At 43.1% G+C, this 23,996-nt stretch overlaps 1 protein-coding gene across 1 annotated transcript; it reads left to right on the top strand.

Annotated features, from left to right (window-relative positions):
- The first annotated feature begins 11,113 nt into the window (after positions 1 to 11,113).
- Positions 11,114 to 21,131, top strand: LOC307214834 (collagenase 3-like). Its single transcript, XM_079973880.1, has 10 exons — positions 11,114 to 11,357; positions 11,538 to 11,779; positions 13,153 to 13,301; positions 13,404 to 13,529; positions 14,268 to 14,429; positions 14,870 to 14,987; positions 16,372 to 16,505; positions 16,912 to 17,071; positions 18,380 to 18,483; positions 20,486 to 21,131. Exons 1-10 carry the CDS (start codon positions 11,142 to 11,144, stop codon positions 20,584 to 20,586), a joined length of 1,512 nt encoding a protein of 503 aa, XP_079830006.1. The 5' UTR covers positions 11,114 to 11,141; the 3' UTR covers positions 20,587 to 21,131.
- The last annotated feature ends 2,865 nt before the right edge of the window (positions 21,132 to 23,996 follow it).

Here is a 23,996-nt window from a genome sequence, read left to right as displayed (position 1 = left end):
AGTGACCTCTCTCCAGTCACCTGATTTCTTTTTTTGGGGGGGGGGGCGAGAATCCAGAGTAGAGCCTCTGGATGAACAGAGTGTTTGGCAGGATCAGTCCAGACAAGAGGCAAGGTGAGGTGGCTGCCTCAGGCGGCAGAATCCACCGGGGCAGCAGATCCTGATGTCCATATTTCTTTCCCCCCTTGCTCCTAATGTCAATCTTCCTTTGCCCCTTCTTCCCTGGTAGGAAGAGGGATGCCATTTTGATGTCCACTTTAGGTGCCAAACATATTGGGCCATCCCTGGTGTTTGGGTTAAGCTTATGCAGTAGATCATGGGTAGGCAAACTAAGGCCCAGGGGCTGGATCCGGCCCAATTGCCTTCTAAATCCGGCCTGCAGACGGTCTGGGAATCAGAGTGTTTTTACATGAGTAGAATGTGTCCTTTTATTTAAAATGCATCTCTGGGTTATTTGTGGGGCATAGGAATTTGTTCATTTTTTCCTCCTTCAAAATATACTCCGGCCCCCTGCTGAAAAGGTTTGCTGACCCCTGCAATAGATCGTGGAGATCTAATGCTGCATGTTTGGGAAATGCTTGTGGTTGATCAAATTGTATGGGCAATTTTATATAGGACATGTAGCTTGATTCATCTCTTATCTGCAAGAAAACAGCACAATCTTTTTCCAGGCCTAGGCATTGTATCACATTGTTTAACAAAAAAAACCCATGCCTGTGGTTAAGAGATTATCGTTCAAAGCCAATTGCTGACATTACAGCAAGATACTTTTGCAAGATCGAGCTTCAAGGAAAATATCTTTACTTAGGTGCATGTAGTTTTTGTGGCATTTTTAAATGTCATGTCTATTTTGACAGGGAGATTTTGTAGCACCCTGCTTGTGGTTAACGCTTAGCTGGAATGAAATATTCAACGCAGCAATAGAGAAATTAAAATAATAATTTATTTGTCAGACAAATAAATATGAGGCACAGTGGTATATGGCTACCAAGCTCTGGCCTGGCCTCCTGCCATTCTGGCCAGCACTTATATTTCCTTAATCCAGCCCCCTTGCTCCTCCTGTGGCTGCCTCTGTCCAATCAGCCTGGTTGAAATTCCTATTGGCTGTTTGCTAGAACCAATCACAAAAGATACACCCATTTCCTCTTGTCCTTTTATGGGAAACAAAAATATATATATTCTTCTATCTATAAATGACAAATAAGTAGTAATATATCTTACATGTGTCTCAACAAGGAACCTTAATTACCAGCTCACCTCGCCCTATTGCCCTCCAAAACAAATGGTTTAATCTCAAATTTTTATCTTAAACAGATGTCAAGGATCTTGAATTCACGTCATCATTGAAAGATCTCCTTCTCTTGAAGGTCTTTTAAACAAAGGCCTGACAACCATATGTGTGCTCTAATGATGTTTCCTGCTTGGCAGGGGGGGCTGGGCTGGTGGCTGATGGCCCCTGTGATCTCTTCCAACTATATGAAATAAGAATCTAGCATAAGGATTTAACATTTCTTAGCTTCTAATTCCTTTGCATAATTACATTTAAGCCAATATTTAATACATAACATAGATAGCTTTTTAGAAGAATAAACCTTTTCAAAGTAAGGAACAGTTTCCAGCCTCAAAATAAGATAGAAAGAAAACCTCTTCTCCAGCCAAGCCAGTTGCCTTTTTCACTGCTCTTGACCTTTCAACCTTAGGAAAATATGGCTCAAGTTTAATGGGAGGCACATGGTTTTATTTTACTATTTACCCACTCTTAATTATGTTTATCTCTTTTTTATCTTCTGTAATATGTAGGGTCAGTGTAACCTTGGCTGTCAGCCTGTAATTCCCTTTGACTTTGAGAATTGTTTTCTGCTATAAATCAGGGGGGCCCCTTGTCCAGGAGAATAAACATCTTGCCAAGGTTCTTAGGCAGCTGGTCTTCTGCCTGGCATGAACATTTGAAAATCTTTAAGCTCATTTTAAAATACAGGCCCTGATCAAGCCTCAATAAAAATGCAGGCTATGATTAGATGCCTCAATTTAACTACTCAATTTCAGGCCTTTTCTCTCACCAGGCTATGAGTTGCCCACACAAATGGGAATCGTTTATTGTAAAAAATAGTTTCACAAAGCACTCTAAGAAGTTCATCATCTGTCCTAAACCCAGATTCAAACCTTCCTCTTTGCTATCTCATCATTCAACCATACACCTGGATGGGGCAAGGCAAATCCGTTCGCCTCCTAAACAGTAAAGGATTTGTTGTACCATACCGCATAGCAATAAATCACATAAAGATAGTCATAATCCTAATATGTCTTTCTTGGCATATATGTTCTGTCAAGAATAGCAACAAATGAGTCAAAAAGCTAAGACGTACAGAGATTTCTTCTAACCTGAAATCTCTCGAATTCAGCTTTGTTCTAGTATTATAAGAGGGCATCAAAACATTTCCCTTATGCTTTGTGAATGGCAGTCATGCCAAGTTTCTCTCAGTTTTTCATTTTTCCAACCTACATTTCCACATCAACTTGCACTATTTTTTAAAAGTCCTTATTAAAATTCACCAGCATTTTAGTGGATATTTCTCCTTATACTCTTTTAAAAATGCAATTTCCCCTAAAATTTACATTTTTGCAAGCAATTTCTCCTAACATAATGCCTTAATGTGTGTGTTTTGTGCACACCTAATGTATGCATTATGTGCCTCTTATTTGCTTGGAGAACTGCACCCCAAAATTCAAAGAGTGAATTTCAAAGGATAGCTGTGTTTCGGTTCACACCTTGTTTCAGGAACTGTGCATAAGGCCGTTTCACATTAAAATGTGAACTGAACCGGATTTCTCCCCTATCCCAAATAACTGGAAGATTAAAGGATGTGGTTTCTTTAATCTGCAGCCATGTGTGAACTGCAGTAAAACGAAATGACCATTTTGCCATAAGCGCTTTCAAAACCAGAGTATAACAAACCACCAAAATGTGGTTTCTCTGCCATGACAGTGCATCATATTTACACCACTGCAGCACAGCACCGTGTTACTCATGATTGTGTGGCTAATGTGGAGCTCAGATCTCTGCCTGGATCTTTGGCAATACATATCTGTCCCAGACTTCTTTAACCTAAGGCTAACCAGTCTTCTTCCTTTCTTCCAACTTTGCATCATGACCATCTGCTTTGAAGTATCAACTCTACTTTTTCTATCTCTCAGCAAGACAGAGTCCTTTTCAGAAGTTATTAGAGCAGCTGCAGGGACACTACCCTAGGGCCTAGACTAGGGGTAGGCAACCTAAGGCCCGGGGGCCAGATGCGTCCCAATCGCCTTCTCAAGCCGGCCTGCGGACAGTCCGGAAATCAGCATGTTTTTACATGAGTAGAATGTGTCCTTTTATTTAAAATGCATCTCTGGGTTATTTGTGGGGCATAGGAATTTGTTCACACACCCCCATATAGTCTGGCCCACCACATGGTCTGAGGGATGGTGGACCGGCCCACAGCTGAAAAAGGTTGCTGACCCCTGGCCTAAACATAAACATATACAAAGAAGGTGGCTTCCATTGTATTTTCTCCAACCAGATACCAGCAATGGTTCCCCTCTTATAACCTGCATAGACTCATGGAATTGTAGACTTGGAAGGGACCTCGGGGCTCATCCGGTCCAACTCCCTGCAATGCAGGAATCTCAGCTAAAGCATCCATGACAGATGGCCACCCAACCTTTGCTTGAAAACCTCCAAGGAAGGAGAGTCCACAACCTCCCAAGCAAGACTGTTTTACTGTTGCACAGCACTTCACATCAGGATGTTCTTCGTATTATTTAGTCAGAATCTCCTTTCTTGTAACTTGGACCCATGGATTTAGGTTCTACAACCTACTGAGGAAGTCCATTCCACTGTTGGAAAGCTCTTACTGTCAAAACATTCTTCCTGATGTTTAGCTAGCATCACCCTTCTTGTAACTTGGAGCTATTGGTTTGAGTCCTACCCCTCTAGAGGAGCAGAAAACAAGCTTGTTTTCTCTTTCATGGGATAGCTCTTGAGATATCTGAAGATGGCTCTCATATCTCCTCCCAGTCTCCTCTTTTCCAGGCTAATCATAGCCAACTCCTCCAACTGTTCATCAATACATCATTTCTAAATGCCAGTTTCAATCAACTCAAATGTGGTACAGGTGATAGTTCTTTGTGGGAATTTTGTAATTACTTTTTGGATCTGACTTTTTTCTTTTAATAACTAGCACTAATACAGCAGCTTAGGATTTCCCTCCTTTCCACCATCCTCTCATGGACCTCTTTTGGGGACAAAACACTGAGTAGTGCCCAGTGATTTGTTTTCCCTCTGGAAAAATGCTCTCTTCCCCCTTCTCTCAGATATTTCCCATCAATCCAGCTGACCGCATACATGTTCCAAATACTACAGCTGCATCAATATTTGGCTTACCCAGATTTTGGGAACTTCCAGTTTTTTGTAATGTAAGATGCGTGGCTTTCTTTTTCACTCTGGGTAATGTTAAGAGGTTTAGAAAGACCCAGTGTGTAGTATACGGACAAGTATTATGTTTAATGCGTACTGAAGCTCCATCTCTGAGTTCCAACAGACATGATCCAAAAAACGCATTGATATGTGGGTTGACCCCAAAACAGCCTTAGGTTAGGCTAGGCTGTTCACTAAAAAGAAGAAGACAGAACCGCATTAAAATTTCATATGATAACTTATATGTATAAATGCAAGTTTAGAAATAATGACTACAAATTAAATGGAAATGCAATAGATCTCACCATAGTAGGAAATGCAAGAAGTGGTCAACCGGTTGCCTGTGGGAAACCAAGGAGCAGAACATGAGCACAAGGGCACCCTCTCTTCCCATAGTTTTCAAAAGTGGTATTCAGAAGCGGGATGCGGGTGGCGCTGTGGGTTAAACCACTGAGACTCTTGGGCTCGCCAATCGGTGGTTCAAATCCAAGCTCCCATTGTTCGGTCCCTGCTCCTGCCAACCTAGCAGTTTGAAAGCATGCCATTGCAAGTAGATAAATAGGTACCTCTGTGGCGGGAAGGTAAACAGTGTTTCTGTGCACTCTGGTTTCTGTCATGGTGTCCCGTTGCACCAGAAGTGGTTTAGTCATGCTGGCCACATGACCCAGAAAGCTGTCTGTGGACAAACGCCAGCTCCCTTGGCCTGAAAGCGAGATGAGCGCCGCAACCCCATCCAGGCATCCTTTACCTTTACCCGTTCAGAAGCATTGCTGCTTCCCCCTGTGGAGGTAGAGTCATCATGGCTAGTAGCCATTGATTGCCTTCCCCATGAATTTGTCTAATTCCTCTTAGAATCATAGAATCATAGAATTGTAGAGTTGGAAGAGACCACAAGGGCCATCGAGTCCAACCCCCTGCCAAGCAGGAAACACCATCAGAGCACTCCTGACATATGGTTGTCAAGCCTCTGCTTAAAGACCTCCAAAGAAGGAGACTCCACCACACTCCTTGGCAGCAAATTCCACTGTCAAACAGCTCTTACTGTCAGGAAGTTCTTCCTAATGTTTAGGTGGAATCTTCTTTCTTGTAGTTTGGAACCATTGCTCCGTGTCCGCTTCTCTGGAGCAGCAGAAAACAACCTTTCTCCCTCCTCTATGTGACATCCTTTTATATATTTGAACATGGCTATCATATCACCCCTTAACCTCCTCTTCTCCAGGCTAAACATGCCCAGCTCCCTTAGCCGTTCTTCATAAGGCATCGTTTCCAGGCCTTTGACCATTTTGGTTGCCCTCCTCTGGACATGTTCCAGTTTGTCCGTGTCCTTCTTGAACTGTGGTGCCCAGAACTGGACACAGTACTCCAGGTGAGGTCTGACCAGAGCAGAATACAGTGGCACTATTACTTCCCTTGATCTAGATGCAATACTCCTATTGATGCAGCCCAGAATTGCATTGGCTTTTTTAGCTGCTGCGTCACACTGTTGGCTCATGTCAAGTTTGTGGTCAACCAAGACTCCTAGAACCTTTTCACATGTACTGCTCTCAAGCCAGGTGTCACCCATCTTGTATTTGTGCCTCTCATTTTTTTTGCCCAAGTGCAATACTTTACATTTCTCCCTATTAAAATTCATCTTGTTTGTTTTGGCCCAGTTCTCTAATCTGTCAAGGTCGTTTTGAAGTGTGATCCTGTCCTCTGGGGTGTTAGCCACCCCTCCCAGTTTGGTGTCATCTGCAAATTTGATCAGGATGCCCTTGAGTCCATCATCCAAGTCGTTGATAAAGATGTTGAATAAGACCGGGCCCAAGACAGAACCCTGTGGCACCCCACTAGTCACTCTTCTCCAGGATGAAGAGGAACCATTGATGAGCACCCTTTGGGTTCGGTCAGTCAGCCAGTTACAAATCCACTGAGTGGTAGCATAGTCAAGACCGCATTTTACCAGCTTCTTTACAAGAATATCATGGGGCACCTTGTCAAATGCCTTGCTGAAATCTAGGTAGGCTACATCCACTGCGTTCCCTTCATCTACCAGGCTTGTAATTCTGTCAAAAAACGAGATCAGGTTAGTCTGACACGACTTATTTTTCAGAAATCCATGCTGACTATTGGTGATCACAGTATTCCTTTCTAGGTGCTCACAAACTGTTTGCTTAATGATCTGCTCCAGAATCTTCCCTGGTATTGATGTCAGACTGACTGGGCGGTAATTATTTGGGTCCTCTCTTTTCCCCTTTTTGAAAATAGGGACAACATTTGCCCTCCTCCAGTCTGCCGGGACTTCGCCTGTTCTCCAGGAATTCTCAAAGATGACTGCCAGTGGTTCTGAGATCACATCTGCCAGTTCTTTTAATACTCTTGGATGCAGTTCATCTGGCCCTGGAGACTTGAATACATCTAAACTAGCCAAGTATTCTTGTACTATCTCCTTAGTTATTCTGGGCTGTGTTTCCTCTGCTGAATCATTTGCTCTAAATTCTTCAGGTCGGGCATTGTTTTCTTTATCGGAGAAGACTGAGGCAAAGAAGGCATTGAGGAGTTCAGCCCTTTCTGTGTCCCCTGTTTGCATTTCACCATCTTCTCCTCTGAGTGACCCCACTGTTTCTTTGTTCTTCCTTTTGCTACGAACATACCCATAAAAGCCTTTTTTGTTGCTTTTAACCTCTCTAGCAAGCCTGAGTTCATTCTGTGCTTTAGCTTTTCTGACTTTGTGTCTACACGTGCTGGCTATTTGTTTGAATTCCTCTTTGGTGGTTTCCCCCCTTTTCCATTTTTTGTACACATCCTTTTTAAATCTTAACTCAGTTAAAGTTCTTTAGATAGCCACCCTGGCTTCTTTAGGCACCTTCCATGTTTCCGTCTCATTGGTATTGCCTGAAGTTGTGCTTTTACTATCTCCCTCTTAACAAACTCCCAGCCATCAAGAACTCCCTTTCCTTTTAGTATTACTGTCCATGGGATCTCACCCAGCACTTCCCTAAGTTTTATGAAGTCAGCTTTCTTAAAGTCAAGAAATTGAGTCCTAGTATGCTTGGCTGCTCCTTTCCGCTGTATAGTAAACTTCAGAAGAGCATGATCACTCGCGCCTAATGATCCTTCCACTTCTACCCCACTAACCAGGTCATCAACATTGGTTAGGACCAGATCTAAAATGGCTGTTCCTCTTGTTGCTTCTCCCACTTTCTGGACAATGAAGTTGTCTGCAAGGCCAGTGAGGAATCTGTTTGGAGAACTTTAACTTTATACTGGACTTAAATTGGTGGGAAGACTGTCCTCTGTAAAGCGGGACACACAGCCACCCTAGCTTAGGTAAACGAGCGATATCAGCCATCTTGGTATGCAATTGCTGCAGGACTACTTGCACCAAAAGTACATGAAAATGGATGAAGAATTGTTTTGCAGATATACAGCACAGTGGTCCAAATGGTCAGGAGCAGTGCTTCCTATTTTGCCACCTGAGGCAAAGCAGAAAGGTTCTACCCTGCTATCACTGAAGCCTCCCTTACCTGGGTCATATGGTGGCACCCACAAAGCAGCAACGGTGGCAGTGAGTTCCAGTGAGATCTTGCAAGACCTCATGAAGCTCTTAGGAGGCCTCGCAGAGCACACAAGCTTTCATGAGAATTTGGTGAGATCTCACAGGAGAGCCAGTGTGGTGTAGTGGTTAAGAGCGGTAGACTCGTAATCTGGTGAACCGGGTTCGCTTTCCCACTCCTCCACATGCAGCTGCTGGGTGACCTTGGGCCAGTCACACTTCTCTGAAGACTCTCAGCCTCACTCACCTCACAGAGTGTTTGTTGTGGGGGAGGAAGGAGAATGCTAGCCGCTTTGAGACTCGTTCAGGTAGTGATAAAGCGGGATATCAAATCCAAGCTCGTCCTCCTCCTCCTCCTCCTCCTCCTCCTCCTCCTCCTCTTCTTCTTCTTCTTCTTCTCTGGCAGTGGCAGGCCGGGACACCTACTTGGACGCCGCCTCTTGGTGTTCTGCACCTGAGGCGGTTGCTGCCTCGTGGGCTGGCCAGCCCTGAAAATGATGCCATGTCCCGGTTGTTTATTTGCGTGCAGACTTGCTCTTTGGCAATGTCTAAACAAACTGAGGCTCTTAATCTCAGGGTTGGGGGTTCAAGTCCCTTGTTGGGCAAAAGATTCCTGCATTGCAGAGGGCTAGATGCCCCTCATTGTCCCTTCCAACGCTACAATTCTATGATTCATGGGGACTGCCTTGAGCAGGTTGCCTGACTGCACTTACAGAAATAATTCCACAGCAATACCCCAAAAATGCAGTACAAAACCCACAAAGAGATTGCGATCGGAGACAGGAAAATGACACTGCTTCTGAAACCTGCAGCCTGATACAACTGCTTCCCATTAGCTTACGCTAAGGCGGACCCTACCAAAGGTTAATGTGGTGTAATGAATAAATATAAACACCTATGACTCAAGCAAACGTGGAATGATAAAAGAGGGAGTGAGCACACAACCAATCTGTAAATCTCCTATATTGTCCAAATTCCTTCCCTCTGCAAACACATGGAGGGGAAATTCATGATATGATTGGTGATTTCCCTGTATAACTGCTATACGTAATGCTGAACGAAACTAGAAAATTAGCCTGTTGATTAATTCTATTCCCCTTCCATTGTTTTTGCTTTTTTGGCACGACTTGATATAAGGCTGTTATTATCCCAAAAGTTGGTTGAAGTTTAACCACTACTGTTTCCTGTCTGACTATGGTTTTGTCAACAGTCTGGATGTATAGCGGGCAGCAAAATACTCAGTGACTAAATGGGGAATAATGGACAAAGTCCGGAAGTAATAAAAACAATCTTGATGTAATATACACAGACCAACAGGTTCAGCCTTTGATAGGAAATCTTAATTCTCAAAAGAACATCATTGAACAGAAGTGACTATTTTCACTGTATTGGAAGTTTTGTATGCAAAAAAGGGCCACACACAAAAACATTCAATGTATTATGGGAAGAAGCATTAAATTTGCTTCATCTTCTGACTTATAGTCAAAACAACATTTTTACAGGTTTATTCATTTCGTTTATTTATTAATTTCACTTTTGCATTGCTCATCCTCAAAAGGAGCACAGTTTTGCAAAAGAAAATAGCCAACCCAAGGGAACTCAAACAAAATAACTTGAAGCACACACACAAGCACATGATATCTTGGAAACTTTCCCATAGCGCAGTCACAAAATCAGCCCATGCTGTTATGCATTAGCAGGCCTTAAATTTGTAATAGCCCAGGAAAGGGTCTCACGGTCCAACCCAGTCACACTGACATCTACCACCCTCTCTCCTGCCACCTCCTGAAGGCGCTTAACCAGCACCACTTTTGAATGGGAGCCAAAAGTGCAATTAATAAAACAGCGAAACAAACAAACAAATTTGTAAATATGTTATTCTGACTGTAAGGCAGAAGGTAAAGGTACGTGAAGAAGTCCTTTATTTTATCTGTCTTGAATCTTCATTGAAGGTCCATGAGTTCTAATGTTACAAGAGAAAAGGAACCTTTTCTCTACCATTTCTCTACTTCTATCCAGTGCTAAAAGGGATGCAGGTGGCGCTGTGGTCTAAACCACTGAGCCTCTTGGGCTTGCCAAATGGAAGGTTGGCAGTTCAAATCCCCGTGATGGGTAAGCTCCTGTTGCTCTGTCCCAGCTCCTGCCAACCTAGCAGTTCGAAAGCACGCCAGTGCAAGTAGATAAATAGGTACCGCTCCGGGGGGAAGGTAAACAGCGTTTCTGTGCACTCTGGTTTCCGTCATGGTGTCCTGTTGTGCCAGAAGTGGTTTAGTCATGCTGATCACATGACCCGGAAAGGTGTCTGTGGACAAACACCATTTCCCTTGGCCTGAAAGCGAGATGAGCGCCACAACCCCATAGTCGCATTTGACTGGACTTAATCATCCATGGGTTCTTTACCTTTTACCTTTTATCCAGTGCTATTTTTCTAGAAAAAGAGGTGCCGGAACTCACCATGAACACCTCCCTTGTTCTCTTATAATGGCAATGGCACCTGCCTGAGAGGTGCTGGAACCGAGTTCCTGTGAATTCTGATTGAAAAAAGCCCTGCTTCTGTCAAGCCACTTTTCTCTAAACTTAAATGTCCCAAATGCTGCAACTTTTCCGGCTAGTGGGGAGCTGCTCCATCCCCTGGATTATACAGGTTGTCCTTTTCTGAAAGGTTTTCCAGTTCTACAATATACATTTTGAGGCAAGGCCACCAGTGCTGACTGAGGGGCTAGGGGCATTTGGAGTTTATGATCACACGAGAAAATCCCCGCGCACAGATGTGGAAGTCAGAAATGTGGTGAAAAGTCCTTTAAGCCAAGCTTCTGGCTCCCATAGTGCTTGCAATGCAGTTGTCTATTGAAAACAAAAGGGAAGAAGGATGGTTTCAAGAGAGCGAGACAGGTCAAATAAAGTTATTGCAACATAATCAAAAATGCCTTTTGCCCCACTCAACTCTTCCCACAGCACCTGGGAATATGCTGAGACTGTGTTTATGTGAAGTCATGGTTTCTGCACCACCAGTAGGTCAACAGATTCCTCAAACCAAGACTTCTTGGGAGGGAGGTGGTGGAGGAGGAGGAGGAGGAGAAGAGCAGGGAAAGAGTCTTGCAAGCATGTTTATTTTACAGTCACTCGGAAGTTGTAACCTGTCCCTGAGAGATGATGAATCACCAGTGCAGCTCTATAAAAGCCAAAGCACGTTATAAGCTGAACTATCAGAGCTCCAAAACCTTGGCATTCATCATGAAGCATCCAAGCGCTGCAGCAGCCTTCTTTCTCTTGCTGTGCATATCATGGTGTTTGGCCCTGCCGATATCCATATCAGACGAAGACGACAGCGATGAATTCACAAGGGAGAAATTCGAGTTAGCAGAGGTATGATGTAGGACCTAGAATAGGCTCTGTTCTCTCTGTTGTCTTCTCTTCTATTAAAACTGAGATTCTGAGCTCTTCAGAGCAGAGGCTTCTCCTTTTTCCTTATGTGAGTCTGTAAAATTAATAAATAGCAGTGAATTAGAAGTCTAATTGGTTCTCTCTCCCCCTCTTTCTTCCCAGCGCTATCTAAAGAGGCATTACAACCTCCAGTCCAACCCGGCTGGGATACAGAGGAAGGCAGGTGATACAGTCACATCTAAACTTCGAGAAATGCAGGCGTTTTTTGGACTGGAAGTAACAGGCAAGCTCAACGAAGAGACGTACGAACTAATGCAACAGCCTCGGTGCGGCGTTCCTGATATTGGGGAATACAACTTCTTCCCTCGAAAGCTGAAGTGGTCTCACACTAATATAACATACAGGTAATGACCCTGGCTCTGGGTCCAGATCCATTTGTGCTGATGCTTGACAGTATCTTCAAGCACAACACCTTTGTCATGGTATTTTTTAGAGACTTTGGTCTCTAAAAAATTATCTTCAAAGCATACGTTACCTTTGGAATCTGTTATCTGTTTGGTATTTTTTAAAGTACTCTGCAGGATCTCAGGGGGTTTGCTAGTTCTGATCTCATATGTGATACTTACAGCAGGAATGGGGAACATGTGACCTTCAAGGTGCCAGTAAACTCTGGCTCCCATCAGCACCAGCCAGCCTGGCCAATAATCAGGGATGATGGGAATTGTAGTCCAATGCTACCTGCAGAGCCTCGGGTTTTCCTATTCCTGGATTTTAGCCTACCATGGGGCTACAGCTAATCTCCTAACCAGGATATAAACTAATGTGGAAGTAAGCCCCATTGAAATCAGCTGAGTACGTAAAGGATTTATTTTTGTAATATGTTTAATAGTATGACACTTTGCAACATGGAATCACAGAAACATAGAGGGTCATCTGTTCTACCCCCTGCAGTCTGGGAATCCTGCTCACAGCCAACGCTGCGTGGACTTGAACCACCAACCTTCTGGTTATAGCCAGATGCACTACATTTATTTATTTTTTTACAGCAGGGTTAGGCATTTGGCATGTATTTTGTGACATGAAGTCAACCTGGTGTGCTGCTTTTTGCAGACTAACAAGATGTGGAATAAGGTTATGTGCAATGTTTGGAAATCTCATGCCCTGTTTTACTGTCTCTAGATCATCAAAGCCTATAAGCTTCGAGTTCATTTAATTTGCCCCACACAATTTCCTTTCAATTTCCTTTTCCAAACAACGGGTGAGGAATCAGACAAGAGAAACACAGTACCTTTTGTGAATGAGGTGCTCAGATGTATCTAATAAAAGCAGGAATGGAAGTAAAGTTTTAAATATCTAGCTGAACCAGCAATATGTCAGGCTTTATTTTTATTTTTTAATACCCTACCTTCTTAACATAGAATGAAAGTTTAAATGCTTGCATTCTAAAGCAAGTCGAAATAAACCTATTTTGAATTGGGCCCCTGTTTAAGTGGAATCAAAAGGCTTGAGACACTTTCATTGTGTCTCGGTCATTGTCCTTTATTAGTACTTCCAAAAAAGAAGGTGAATTTATTATAACTCAGCAATAAAAACCACACATTCTCTAACAGGAAAGGGGCATATATCTGTATGCTTGCTATATTTGCTAAATTGGCAGTGGAGAGAGATGTGTAGCATTTGAAATATTGTGATAGGGGATGTTTTGCAACATGTTTTGAGTTTGCAGAAAACCATCTGAAGGTATTTGGATTTTTTGTTGTTGTTGCGTTCCTCGTAGGATTCTAAATTACACCCCTGATCTGAAAAAGTCTGAAGTCGACAGAGCATTCAGGAAAGCGTTCAAGGTCTGGTCTGATGTGACACCACTCAACTTTACTAGAATTCGTAGTGGTACTGCTGATATCATGATTTCTTTTGGAAGGAAAGGTAACTAGAGTGAAATTGCTGTATTAATGGCTGTGTTACTTGTTTGCTTGATTGGCAATTAAGCATGCTGATAATGTTCATTTCTGTTTCAAATATTTACAGAACATGGTGATTTCTATCCCTTTGATGGACCTTCTGGGTTATTAGCTCATGCTTTCCCGCCTGGGCCAAATTTTGGAGGAGATGCTCATTTTGATGAAGACGAGCTGTGGTCAACAGATTCTAAAGGTAACGTATGCTTTGAAGATCATTTTTATTACCACTGTGTGGGTTGTTGGCTCTAAATAGCATCCACTGTGAAGCCAGAAAATGTTTGACCAGTGAATTACTTAGCAAGCAGATTCTCCTGCCTTATTTTGCTGCGTGATTTATAATTATTGAAATTAACAATTTCACAAATAGCAAATAATGACTGAACAGGTTGTTTTGAATATTGCTTCTTTTGGCATTCCTTACCCATATTGCCTGTGCCATACCTTCTTAAGCAACACAGGCACTCCGAGGCTTCCATATTAACTTGGAAGTGTGCTTCACTGAATTCAGTGGAACTTACTCCCAAGCAAAGGTACGTAGGATTGTAGCCCAAGGCTAAAGGGGGCTAAAGCAGAGCTGGGAAACATGTGACTCTCCAAATATTGCAGTTGAACTACAGCTCACATCAGCCTCAGCCAGTTTGGCCAATGCCCAGTGATTCTGGGAGTTGTAGTCCTATAACATCTGAAAGGATGCAGATTCCACAACCCTGGACTAAACCAGGGATGTGCTACCTTGCTGGTCGTTTAATTAACAGATGACAGATACTATTTCTGTTCTCTCTGTAATGCAAAGAAAAGAGTAGTGAATGATATCTGGTGTAATATTTTAATACGTTGCAAAACAAGGTATTAAACAAAAGAATGAGGTTATAGCAGCCTAGTGATATAAGCTTTGTAGCTTTCATAACAAGATGCACATGCTGTTTTCTAGGATATAATTTGTTTCTTGTGGCTGCTCACGAGTTTGGTCATTCGCTGGGACTTGAGCATTCCAGAGACCCAGGAGCTTTGATGTTTCCAATTTACACATACACAGGAAATAAAGGCTTATTGCTTCCAGATGATGACGTACAAGGGATCCAGATTCTATATGGTATGCCTGCATTTCCCCCCTGTTTTCTCCTTATGTGTACATATAATTCTGCAATGGAAGTTATGAGTACTAAATTTCCCTGTTGTTTCTGTTCGCCAGCCTGATGCGGTGAGATCTGTCACTGTATGACTTTACATTGCACATATAAAATCACAATTTTCTACAAGCATTCCATATATTAGATCCCATGAAATGCTGCACACAAGTTCAGATGTTAAAATAAGGGAAGGACCATTGCTCAATGATAGAGCTTCTACTTTGCATACAGAAAGCCTCAGGTTCAATCCTCATTCCATGCAGGGAGAGACTGAATCCTGGGAAGCTGCTGCCAATCGGTGTGGAAAATGCTAAGCTATATGAACCCATGATCAGCTCTGTGTTACTAAATACAGTCAACAGGCTTATAGTTTCCTGCATAACACATGTACTTTACTGGACAGGTGCAGGAGACCACGACCCCCATCCCGATCACCCCAAAACGCCTGAGAAATGTGATGCAAACTTGACCCTAGATGCTATCACGGAGCTTCGAGGAGAAATGGTGATCTTCAAGGACAGGTGTGGCACAACCAAAATACGTGTATCCATAAACTTTTTTGTCTAGGGACAGAGCAGGCCTGTGCAACTTGAAGCGCACCCAGTCAGTAGCACTCTGCCAGCCACACACATCCTCCAATATTGCAAAGGTTGATTAGGGCCACCCTTGTATAAACAACAAAAATGACCCAATTCTCATCTTAAGGGTCATTTATTCATTCTATTATATCCATGACTGCAGACAGTTCTGTAGGCATTGTACAAATAAAAAGAGAATAACAGCACTGCAAGGCAACCACAGTGAGGTTAAGAGACAACATACAAGCACTATTTTATTTTATTTTTGGTTTGGATTTTGTTTTGTTTTCTGTTGTTTTGATTTCTCTTCACTTTAATCCCTACTGAAAATTTTCAATAATATATATATATATATATATATATAGAGAGAGAGAGAGAGAGAGAGAGAGAGAGAGAGAACATACAAAGCCACATTAGAAAACCAGTATAATATGTTGCAGTGAATAGCATACGACTGAATAGCCAAGCCCCAACATAAGTCCTGGGAAAAGAGGAAAGTGGTGGTGTTGGTGCAAGGCTAGGGAGAGCATTAATATCCAAGTACTCCCATTACCCAGTGCTGAAGCCATGATGGCTGTGCTCTACCTCCACTGCCAGAGAGTGTATGCCAGTTGCTGGGGAAAACAAGTGAGGAGAGCACTGTTGCACTTAAGTCCTACTTGGAGGCATCTCAGAGACATCTGTGGTTGACCACTGTGAGAGCAAAATGCTGAACTAGATGGGTCATTGGCCTGTTCCAGCAGGCTCTTCTTATAGGATGAATCTGGTTCTCCAGTGGTACTGAGATTTATTAGGAGGCCCTATTCCCCTCACAGAGCTACAGTTTCCAGAATGGTTTAACAAACAATTCTTCTTCACAGGGAACAGTAGCTCCATGAGATGAGTAGGGTCTCCTAACAACCACCCTTAATAGTGCCCATGATTCTTTGGGGGTAGCCACGACTGTTTAACATTTTATGATACTACTTTAAATGTATAGTGCAGAGGGAGCCCTTATTAGTGGGCTGCATTTGCCTTGGTGCCTCACAAATTACTTTGCAAAAAGGAATGTTGTGAAGACCTGCTCCAAAACACTGAAGATGAGCCTGATTAGTGAATCTGTTAACACAAGCTCTTGGGAATAGCTTCCAGGCAAGAAACATGCTTTGTATCTTGAATGATTGACTTTAGAATTATTCGTCAACTATTATATTTGTATATTATTTGTGTTGTCTGAGAAATGGCTCCAGCAAATTAATCTCTGGAGCACTTTAAGGACTATTCAATATATTTAACTTCAGTAAAAATGCTAGCCTACCATGCTAGAACATCCCTCTTCCTATCATAGGTTCTTCTGGCGCCTACATCCTCAGATGGTTGAGGCGGATTTGGTACAAATTAAGTCGTTTTGGCCAGAAATCCCAAGCAAGATTGACGCGGCTTATGAGCATCCTACCAACGACCATGTGCTGCTTTTCAGGGGTAGGTCTTCTGCAGAAATCTCTCTGCCTGATCCTCAAGACTCTTCTCACACCACACACCCTCCCCCCCCCACCGGCCATGCCCCTTACTTCCCCTGCTTTGCACCCTCTGTGAGAGGGGCATGGGGATCTGTGCAGAAACAAGTCTATTTGTTGTTCTTTCCTCTGGCCCCACCCACCTCTGGCTTGGGCCTCTAGAAGTTTTCTCAGAAAGGAATGCCACCAACAAGGCTGTATAACTGTGTGGTTGTACCAATCCTTCTCATCCTAACTTCATTCCAGTTAATTAAATCCTCCTCAGTCTAATTTTTACAGAAGGGGAACTGAGGGTGAGACATCAACATGCCTAAGGCTATATGACAATCACATGGTTGAATCCTAATACATTAATTCATACTTATCCACAGGGAAGAAAGTCTGGGCTTTGAATGCCTACGACATAGTAGAGGGCTACCCTAAAAAGATTTATGAACTGGGCTTTCCAAGATCTGTGAAGGGAGTCGATGCTGCTGTCCACATCAAAGACACTGGCAAGACTCTCTTTTTTGCTGGAGAAAAATACTGGAGGTATGTTGAAAATTCTTATCTTCCCCATAGTTTCTCTCTCATTCTTTCCCACTATTCCAATGATGTAAGAACGGCGTTTTGCTTATAGTACCAAACAACTTTCAATGTACAATATACAATGAACATTTCAATGTACTCATGTGTTAGACCAGGTGCCCGCCATATGTTGCTGGACTCCAGCTCCCATGAGCCCAAGCCAGCATGGCTCATAGTAAGGGATGATGGGAGTTGAAGTCCAATAGTAATTGGAGGCACCACATTGACTGGCACTGTGGTAGACCAATGGGCAAACAAGGGAGGACCCACACTGAGGCAACTTTTTTCCAATTTCACAGCATTTCCTTACCCAACGTTTCCAAGTTTTATGTGATTTTTCACATTAGGTAAAAGCCACTTCTGAAAAACTAGCAGAGCCTAGTGGACATTTAGCACACATTTCCAGGTTATTTGCTTCTGGGGGGAAATTTGTTTGCATCCCCGTTAACCCAGAAAACTGTAGTTTTTCATTTTAATTTCACATGACAAAATTGGGGCAGTATTCCAGCATACGGTCATTTCCCAGTATTTAAAATTTAGCACGACATGGAGGTATATTGATCGCGATCCATAATGTAACAAGTAGTGCTGTGTGAAAGCAATGTCAGAATCCAGGATTGAAGCCCTAGCATTATGGTCAGGAAAACTAACACAATTATCCCCACGTAGGATTGTGCCATTAATAGTCGCATCCTTGATATTGCACATGCTAGCTAGCCTGAGCTTCTGGCATCCGCACTACGTAACATTTCTGAATAGGGCAGAACAATGTCCTTCAACCTTGGGTCCCCAGATGTTGTTTGACCACAACTCCTATCATCCCCAGCCAACTTAGCACAGGTCATGGATGGTGGGAGTTGGTCCAGCAACAACTGGGAACCCAAGGATGAAGACCCCTGGGGTTGGCCATGTGTCTCCTACCTGTTCTGGAGTGCGAGGTGTTGTGGGGAAGAATTCTCTTGCAAAGCAGACCTGCTTCAAGGAACTTCCCTCCATTTCATGTTCAATATTTTATAGAGATAGATGATGCGCCCTCAGCCATTTTCAGTATGTTTTTGTTCTAGCAAGAATTTACAGGTTTCTGCTAGAAATGCTGACCCTTTTTGTATCCTGTCTTTTTAGTTCTATGGTATCATTTATTGGTCTAGATTTTAGACTTGTGATGTTTGTGTTTTGTCGTCAGCTGCATTGAATTGGAACAGAATTGCAATGCATAATGCTATACATAAATAAAACACTTGCTTATTTACTTTATTTCCCCCTCAAATGAAGTTATGACGAACAGAACCAAGTTATGGAGAAAGGCTATCCTAGATATATTGAGGAGGATTTCCCTGGGATCGGTCACCGAGTGGATGCAGCTTATGAGAAGAATGGTATGCATTTTATTTGTGTTGACACCTGGCATTTTGGGGTGAAAAACCAGGGTCCCAGATTGGCCTCTAAAGTACTACAATACCACTTTAAGGACAAATGCTTTCCCCAAAATTATTCCAGGAGCTGATCTTTGTTAAAGGTGCTGAGAGTTGTGAGCAGACCCCTATTTCCCCTCACAGAGCTACAGTTCTCAGAGTTCCCAGTGAAGAGAAATTTAATGCTAAACCTCTCTCAGAACTGTAATCCTGTGAGGGGAACAGGGTTCTCCCAACAACTCTCAGCACCCTTAACAAACTACAGCTCCCAGAATCACCCGGTTTGGGGTCTCTGAAGTTTCATCACAAAGTGTTATTGTGGACACTTAGATTGCAAACAGGCAAAAGTGGGCATAGAGCTGAATAAAACGTACATATGTTAATTTATATGTATATATTAAAATTTAGAAATAGTTATGATGATGATATCTTGCCACAGTGGGAAACACTGTCAGCAGGTGCCTTGTGACCCTGCTCAGTCTGCAAGCCAGGTGTGCCCAGGTCTTCCTCTCCTCATCCCACATTTTACTGCCTAATAATAATAATAATAATAATAATAATAATTTATTATCTATACCCCATCCATCTGGCTGGGTTTCCCTAGCCACTCTGGGCGGCTTCCAACAGAATATTAAAATACAATAGTCTATTAAACATTAAATGCTTCCCTAAACAGGGCTACCTTCAGATGTCTGGTAGTTGTTTTTCTCTTTGACATCTGGTGGGAGGGCGTTCCACAGGGCTGGTGCCACTACCGAGAAGGCCCTCTATTTGTGCATCTATTTGTGAGGCATGCATTGTACTAATTGGAGTTGAGTGATTTAATCTTGGACATAACAGTGGGTCTTCGTTTGTGGCTCCTGGAGTGCAGGGGAGCATTAAATAAACTTCCTATAGATGATTGATAGTAAAGGGAAACCCTCCAAGCCCTTGCTTTCCAATGTGGGGCACATGCCCCACAGGGGGGCAATTAGATTTGGGGGGGGGGATTAAAAAATGAGTTATTAACAATGAATGGCCTTTTAGGCTTCCTCCATGTGAATAGGAGTTCACTTTCTGAATAATAAGAACTATATGTCACTGCAGGTGGGCATCAGGATTTTAGACATGCTTAGGTGGGGCATGGCCAAAAAAAGTGTTGATGGGCAACATCAAGGTACCTGCCTCTCTCTGTCCTAAGGGTTCCTTATCATTAAAACCAACTTGAACACAATAGCCCTTCAAACAGAGGATATCTTCAAAGAGAATTTTGTCTTCCAAACAGAACTGCTCCCTGTAAAGTGGGACAGGTGATCACCTTACAGTTGTACATGCCTGCCTCACAATGTAATCCTCAACTTGTCTGCTCATAAATAATAATAATAATAATAATAATAATAATAATAATAATAATATTTTATTTATATCCTGCCCTCCCCAGCCGAAGCGGGGCTCAGAGCGGCTAACAACAATAAAAGTAACACAGCATTCTAAAATCAGTTCATTTTAAAATCAATTCAAAATCAAATTAATGGCAGCTATCGGAGTAGAGTTCTGTGAGGATTACCAAAGGAGGGAATTAGACTGTGCCTTAGCCAAAGGCCTGGCGGAACAGCTCCATCTTGCAGGCACTGCAGAAAGATGTCAAGTCCCGCAGGACCCTAGTCTCTAGTGACAGAGCGTTCCACCAAGTCGGGGCTACAGCCGAAAAAGCCCTGGCTCTGGTTGAGGCCAGCCTAACCTCCCTGTGGCCCAGGACCTCCAAGATGTTTGATTCAGTGGGGCTTGTTGGCATCCATCTCAAGAGATAATGGAGGTGAAGTCAGTCCGAGGCTCGGAGTGCAGCCTTAATCAACAAATTGCTTTGTGAGCAGGGGGTGGGGAATGCTTTTTGATTTACTGTTTTTAAAAAGAAATAACATAAACCAAAAGAAATAGCAGCAACATGAAGCAGGAATCTTATCTGAATGGTTTCCTTCTTCTGCAGGTTACATATATTTTTTCAATGGACCACTGCAGTTCGAATTCAACATCTGGAGTGAAAGAATTATGCGGGTCTTGACCACCACCTCCATTTTCTGGTGCTGATTGCTCTGGATCAGGTTCTGAACTGTAGGGAAAATGCATCCCATGAAAAATTATACCGCAGATGTTTGGTTTTATATGTGTGTGTGAGAGATAGAGAGAGAGTAAGGTAAGGTAAAGGTAAAGGACCCCTGGAGTGTTAAGTCCAGTCAAAGGCGACTATGGGGTGTGGCACTCATATTGCTTTTCAGGCCGAGGTGAGTGGGCTCAGCTACATTAGTAAAAAAACAACGATTTGAATGCATTATAAACATGCAACACAAGATGGCGCCAGAGAGCAGACTTTTTTTCTACACAATTTTCCATAGGTTTTTTTCTTTCCTTTTGTTATAACAATCTAATTTCTGACTTATTTATAGTGGGTTTCCCTCCTGTGTGTAGATCCACCTAGTGAGTGTGAGAGTCTTTGAGTGTGTGTGTTTTAACCAGTCAGCTTGATTCTGTGAACAAGCTCTTTGCCATTCTTCCTTTGACTTTGTTTTGTGTATATGAGGCTGTATAGCACTACGTCCATCAGTCTGGAACTGAAATAAAAAAATGTTTTTAAACGAGAGCATTCATATCTTGTGGGACATTACAGTTCATAAAAGATGACAGAAGAAGCAGGCAACATTCCAGTTACATGCTGATCGAAAAACTGGCCCTGTAGAATTATACTACTCGAAAACTCACCGTGAACAAGCAACTTTCTGTTTGTTTATTTGTGGCATTTGTATCCTGCCCTTAAGTCAAACAGGCTCTCAAAGCGGCTTGCCAAAAATCAGTACTTAGATGGTCCCTGGACTCAAGCTTACGAAATATAAAAAGACACAGCACACAAGGAAAAGGGAATGTGCAGGAGAAGGGAAGGGCAAGCTCAGGTACACATAACAGTTCTTACAGTGCAGCTGAGGGCATCAACACTTGACTGATGCCAGTGGTGGTTCTGGGTGTCTTGCCTCGATAAAGAGTGGATCTCCACAGAAGCACCATTTCCCCCCAGTACAGATCTTGAAGCAGGCCAGGAATTGTGGGCTGCTCCTGTCATGTTGCTATTCTCTCAGGCAGCTTGTGAAAGAGACTTGGCAGCTTTCAGGATGAAGTCCTGAAATGCTATAGACGAAGGCAGAGCTTCCAACTCCAGGATGGTTTTAACCCATGGTTTTAAAGATGCAGTGCACAGGGAGCTACCCTGTGGAAGTGGTCCATTTTGTCACCCTCCTGTCCATTTGGGGAGATACTCTTCAGTCATGGCTTCCAGGGCAGCGTACAGATAAAACACAATTCCCCTACAATTCTCAGAGTGGTTTAACAACCAATACCTCTTCAGAGGGAACTCTGGGAACTGGAGCTGTGCGAGAAGAACAGGGGGTCTCATAGCAATTCTCAGCACCCTTAACAAACTACAACTCACAGTACTTTACATTTGTGGCAGTACATTTCTTTTTGCCTTGAACCTCGTGCTGTTCACGGTCAAGTTCTCTTGCCCCATTCTCAGTTAGAATCTTAACCGCCGATGACATTGTGAGGACAGTTGTGGTTAGAAAGGGATATTATTTTGCTAGGAGGTTTATTCCAAGGATGTGGTGTCAGAGTTTTGATGACAACATTATTTTCTCAGAGTTTAGAGAGAGAAGGTTGGGTCATAACATTTCTCCCTCCCTCCTGCTGTCCCCATATGATCTTGAAAGGAAGAGGAGATATGTGCTTTACAAAGAAATTTGTTGGGGCAGACAATTTCACAATATAGCTTTTCATAAGAAAATCCCTTCCTCAATGTCTCAGCAACTAATAATGCCCATTTCTCTGTTCCCATGCGCAGTCTTCGTTTCTCCATTTTCTTTTTCTTTTTCTAATTTTTTTTTATAAATCCATAACATCACAGCATCATACAATATACAATTCTAAGAAGAACTTTAGCATAAGCACAACAATAACTATACAGTGCCCGTCAATTCACAACATGTTAAAAGAGAAAAATCGCAAACACACAAAATCTATCCCCTTAGCAACGGCCATAAAGGGCTGCTTATCCAGGGAGGTGTCTCAGTAATAAATCTAATCCAAAAGATTTCTGGAAAAGTGGAGGTTGTATTGCACCTCATAGACTGGCCACATAATACAAAAAGGGGCCCACATTTCTGCAAACTTTTCTCAGGTTTCAGCTCCTGGTTTGAAGTACACTTGCAAACATTCCATTCATGCCACCCAAAGGGCCTAGACTGTGTGAAGGAGTCATGTTTTAATTCCATTCATTCATTTCTACATTTATATCCTACACAACCTTCAAGGAGCTCAAGAAGGTGTCCACGATTCTCCCCCTCCCTATTTTAGCCTCACAATAACTCTATGAGGTAGGTAAGACAGGCATTGCCAAACTTGGCCCTCCAGCTGTTTTGGGACTACAACTCCCATCCTCCCTAGCTAACAGGACCAGTGGTCAGGGATGATGGGAACTGTAGTCCCAAAACAGCTGGAGGGCCAAGTTTGGCCATGCGTCCTCTAAGAGGATGTGTCTGGCCCAAGGTTACTCTGTGAGCTTTGTGGCTGAACCCTGGTCTCCCAGCTCATAGTCTGACGCTTTAACCTCTATACCACGCAGTTAGCACTCATGCCCTCCCCATAGCCATGACTGTCCAGACCTTTTTGCTTGGGATGAGGGGAGATACCAGAAAAGCAAGGGGCAAGGTTGGATCTCACCTCCCAGCTATTAATTTTGCACTGGGCTCCATCACACACACTCAAAATGTTTGGTTTTCCTTGTAGGCGCCCGAAAACAGGACCAAAAGCCTTTGCTTCTGGCTTGTTCTGGGCTCTACCCTCTGGTCTCCTTGCTCAATAGGTTCCCAGGCTGTAGGGTTTCAAGAGCTGCCTGTTCTACTCCTAACACACAAGTACAGAAAGCTCAGTCACTCCTGCTTCCTTTGCAGCTGACTAAACTACCAAAGCCACTGAGTCCGCCATTGCTCTCTGCACCTTAAATTGTGTGTATGACTGTGCATTGGGTGGCTGGGGGAGGGACCTTGCCAGACAATTCAGGGTGAGGTTGGCAAAAGTGTCAGAGCTGGATGAGGGCTCCCCATCTCTGTGTCAGGAGCATAGAAAGCTGCCTCATACTCAGTCCATCCAGGTCAGTATTACCTAACCTGCCAGGGGCTCTCCAGGGTTCAGACAGGAGCATGCCTAATCCTACGTCGAGATTTGGGGTACGGAACCTGTGACCTTCTGCATGCAAAGCAGATGTTCTACCATTGAGCTAATGCCAGTACAGTGGTACCTCGGGTTAAGAACTTAATTCGTTCCGGAGGTCCATTCTTAACCTGAAACTGTTCTTAACCTGAAGCACCACTTTAGCTAATGGGGCCTCGATTTCTGTTCTCATCCTGAAGCAAAGTTCTTAACCCGAGGTACTATTTCTGGGTTAGCGGAGTCTG

Source organism: Podarcis cretensis (assembly GCF_951804945.1).
Source record: "Podarcis cretensis genome assembly, chromosome: 4".
Classification (NCBI taxonomy): Eukaryota; Metazoa; Chordata; class Lepidosauria; order Squamata; family Lacertidae; genus Podarcis; species Podarcis cretensis.
The sequence above is the reverse complement of the archived record's forward strand: the minus strand, read 5'-3'. Positions and strand labels throughout refer to the sequence as shown.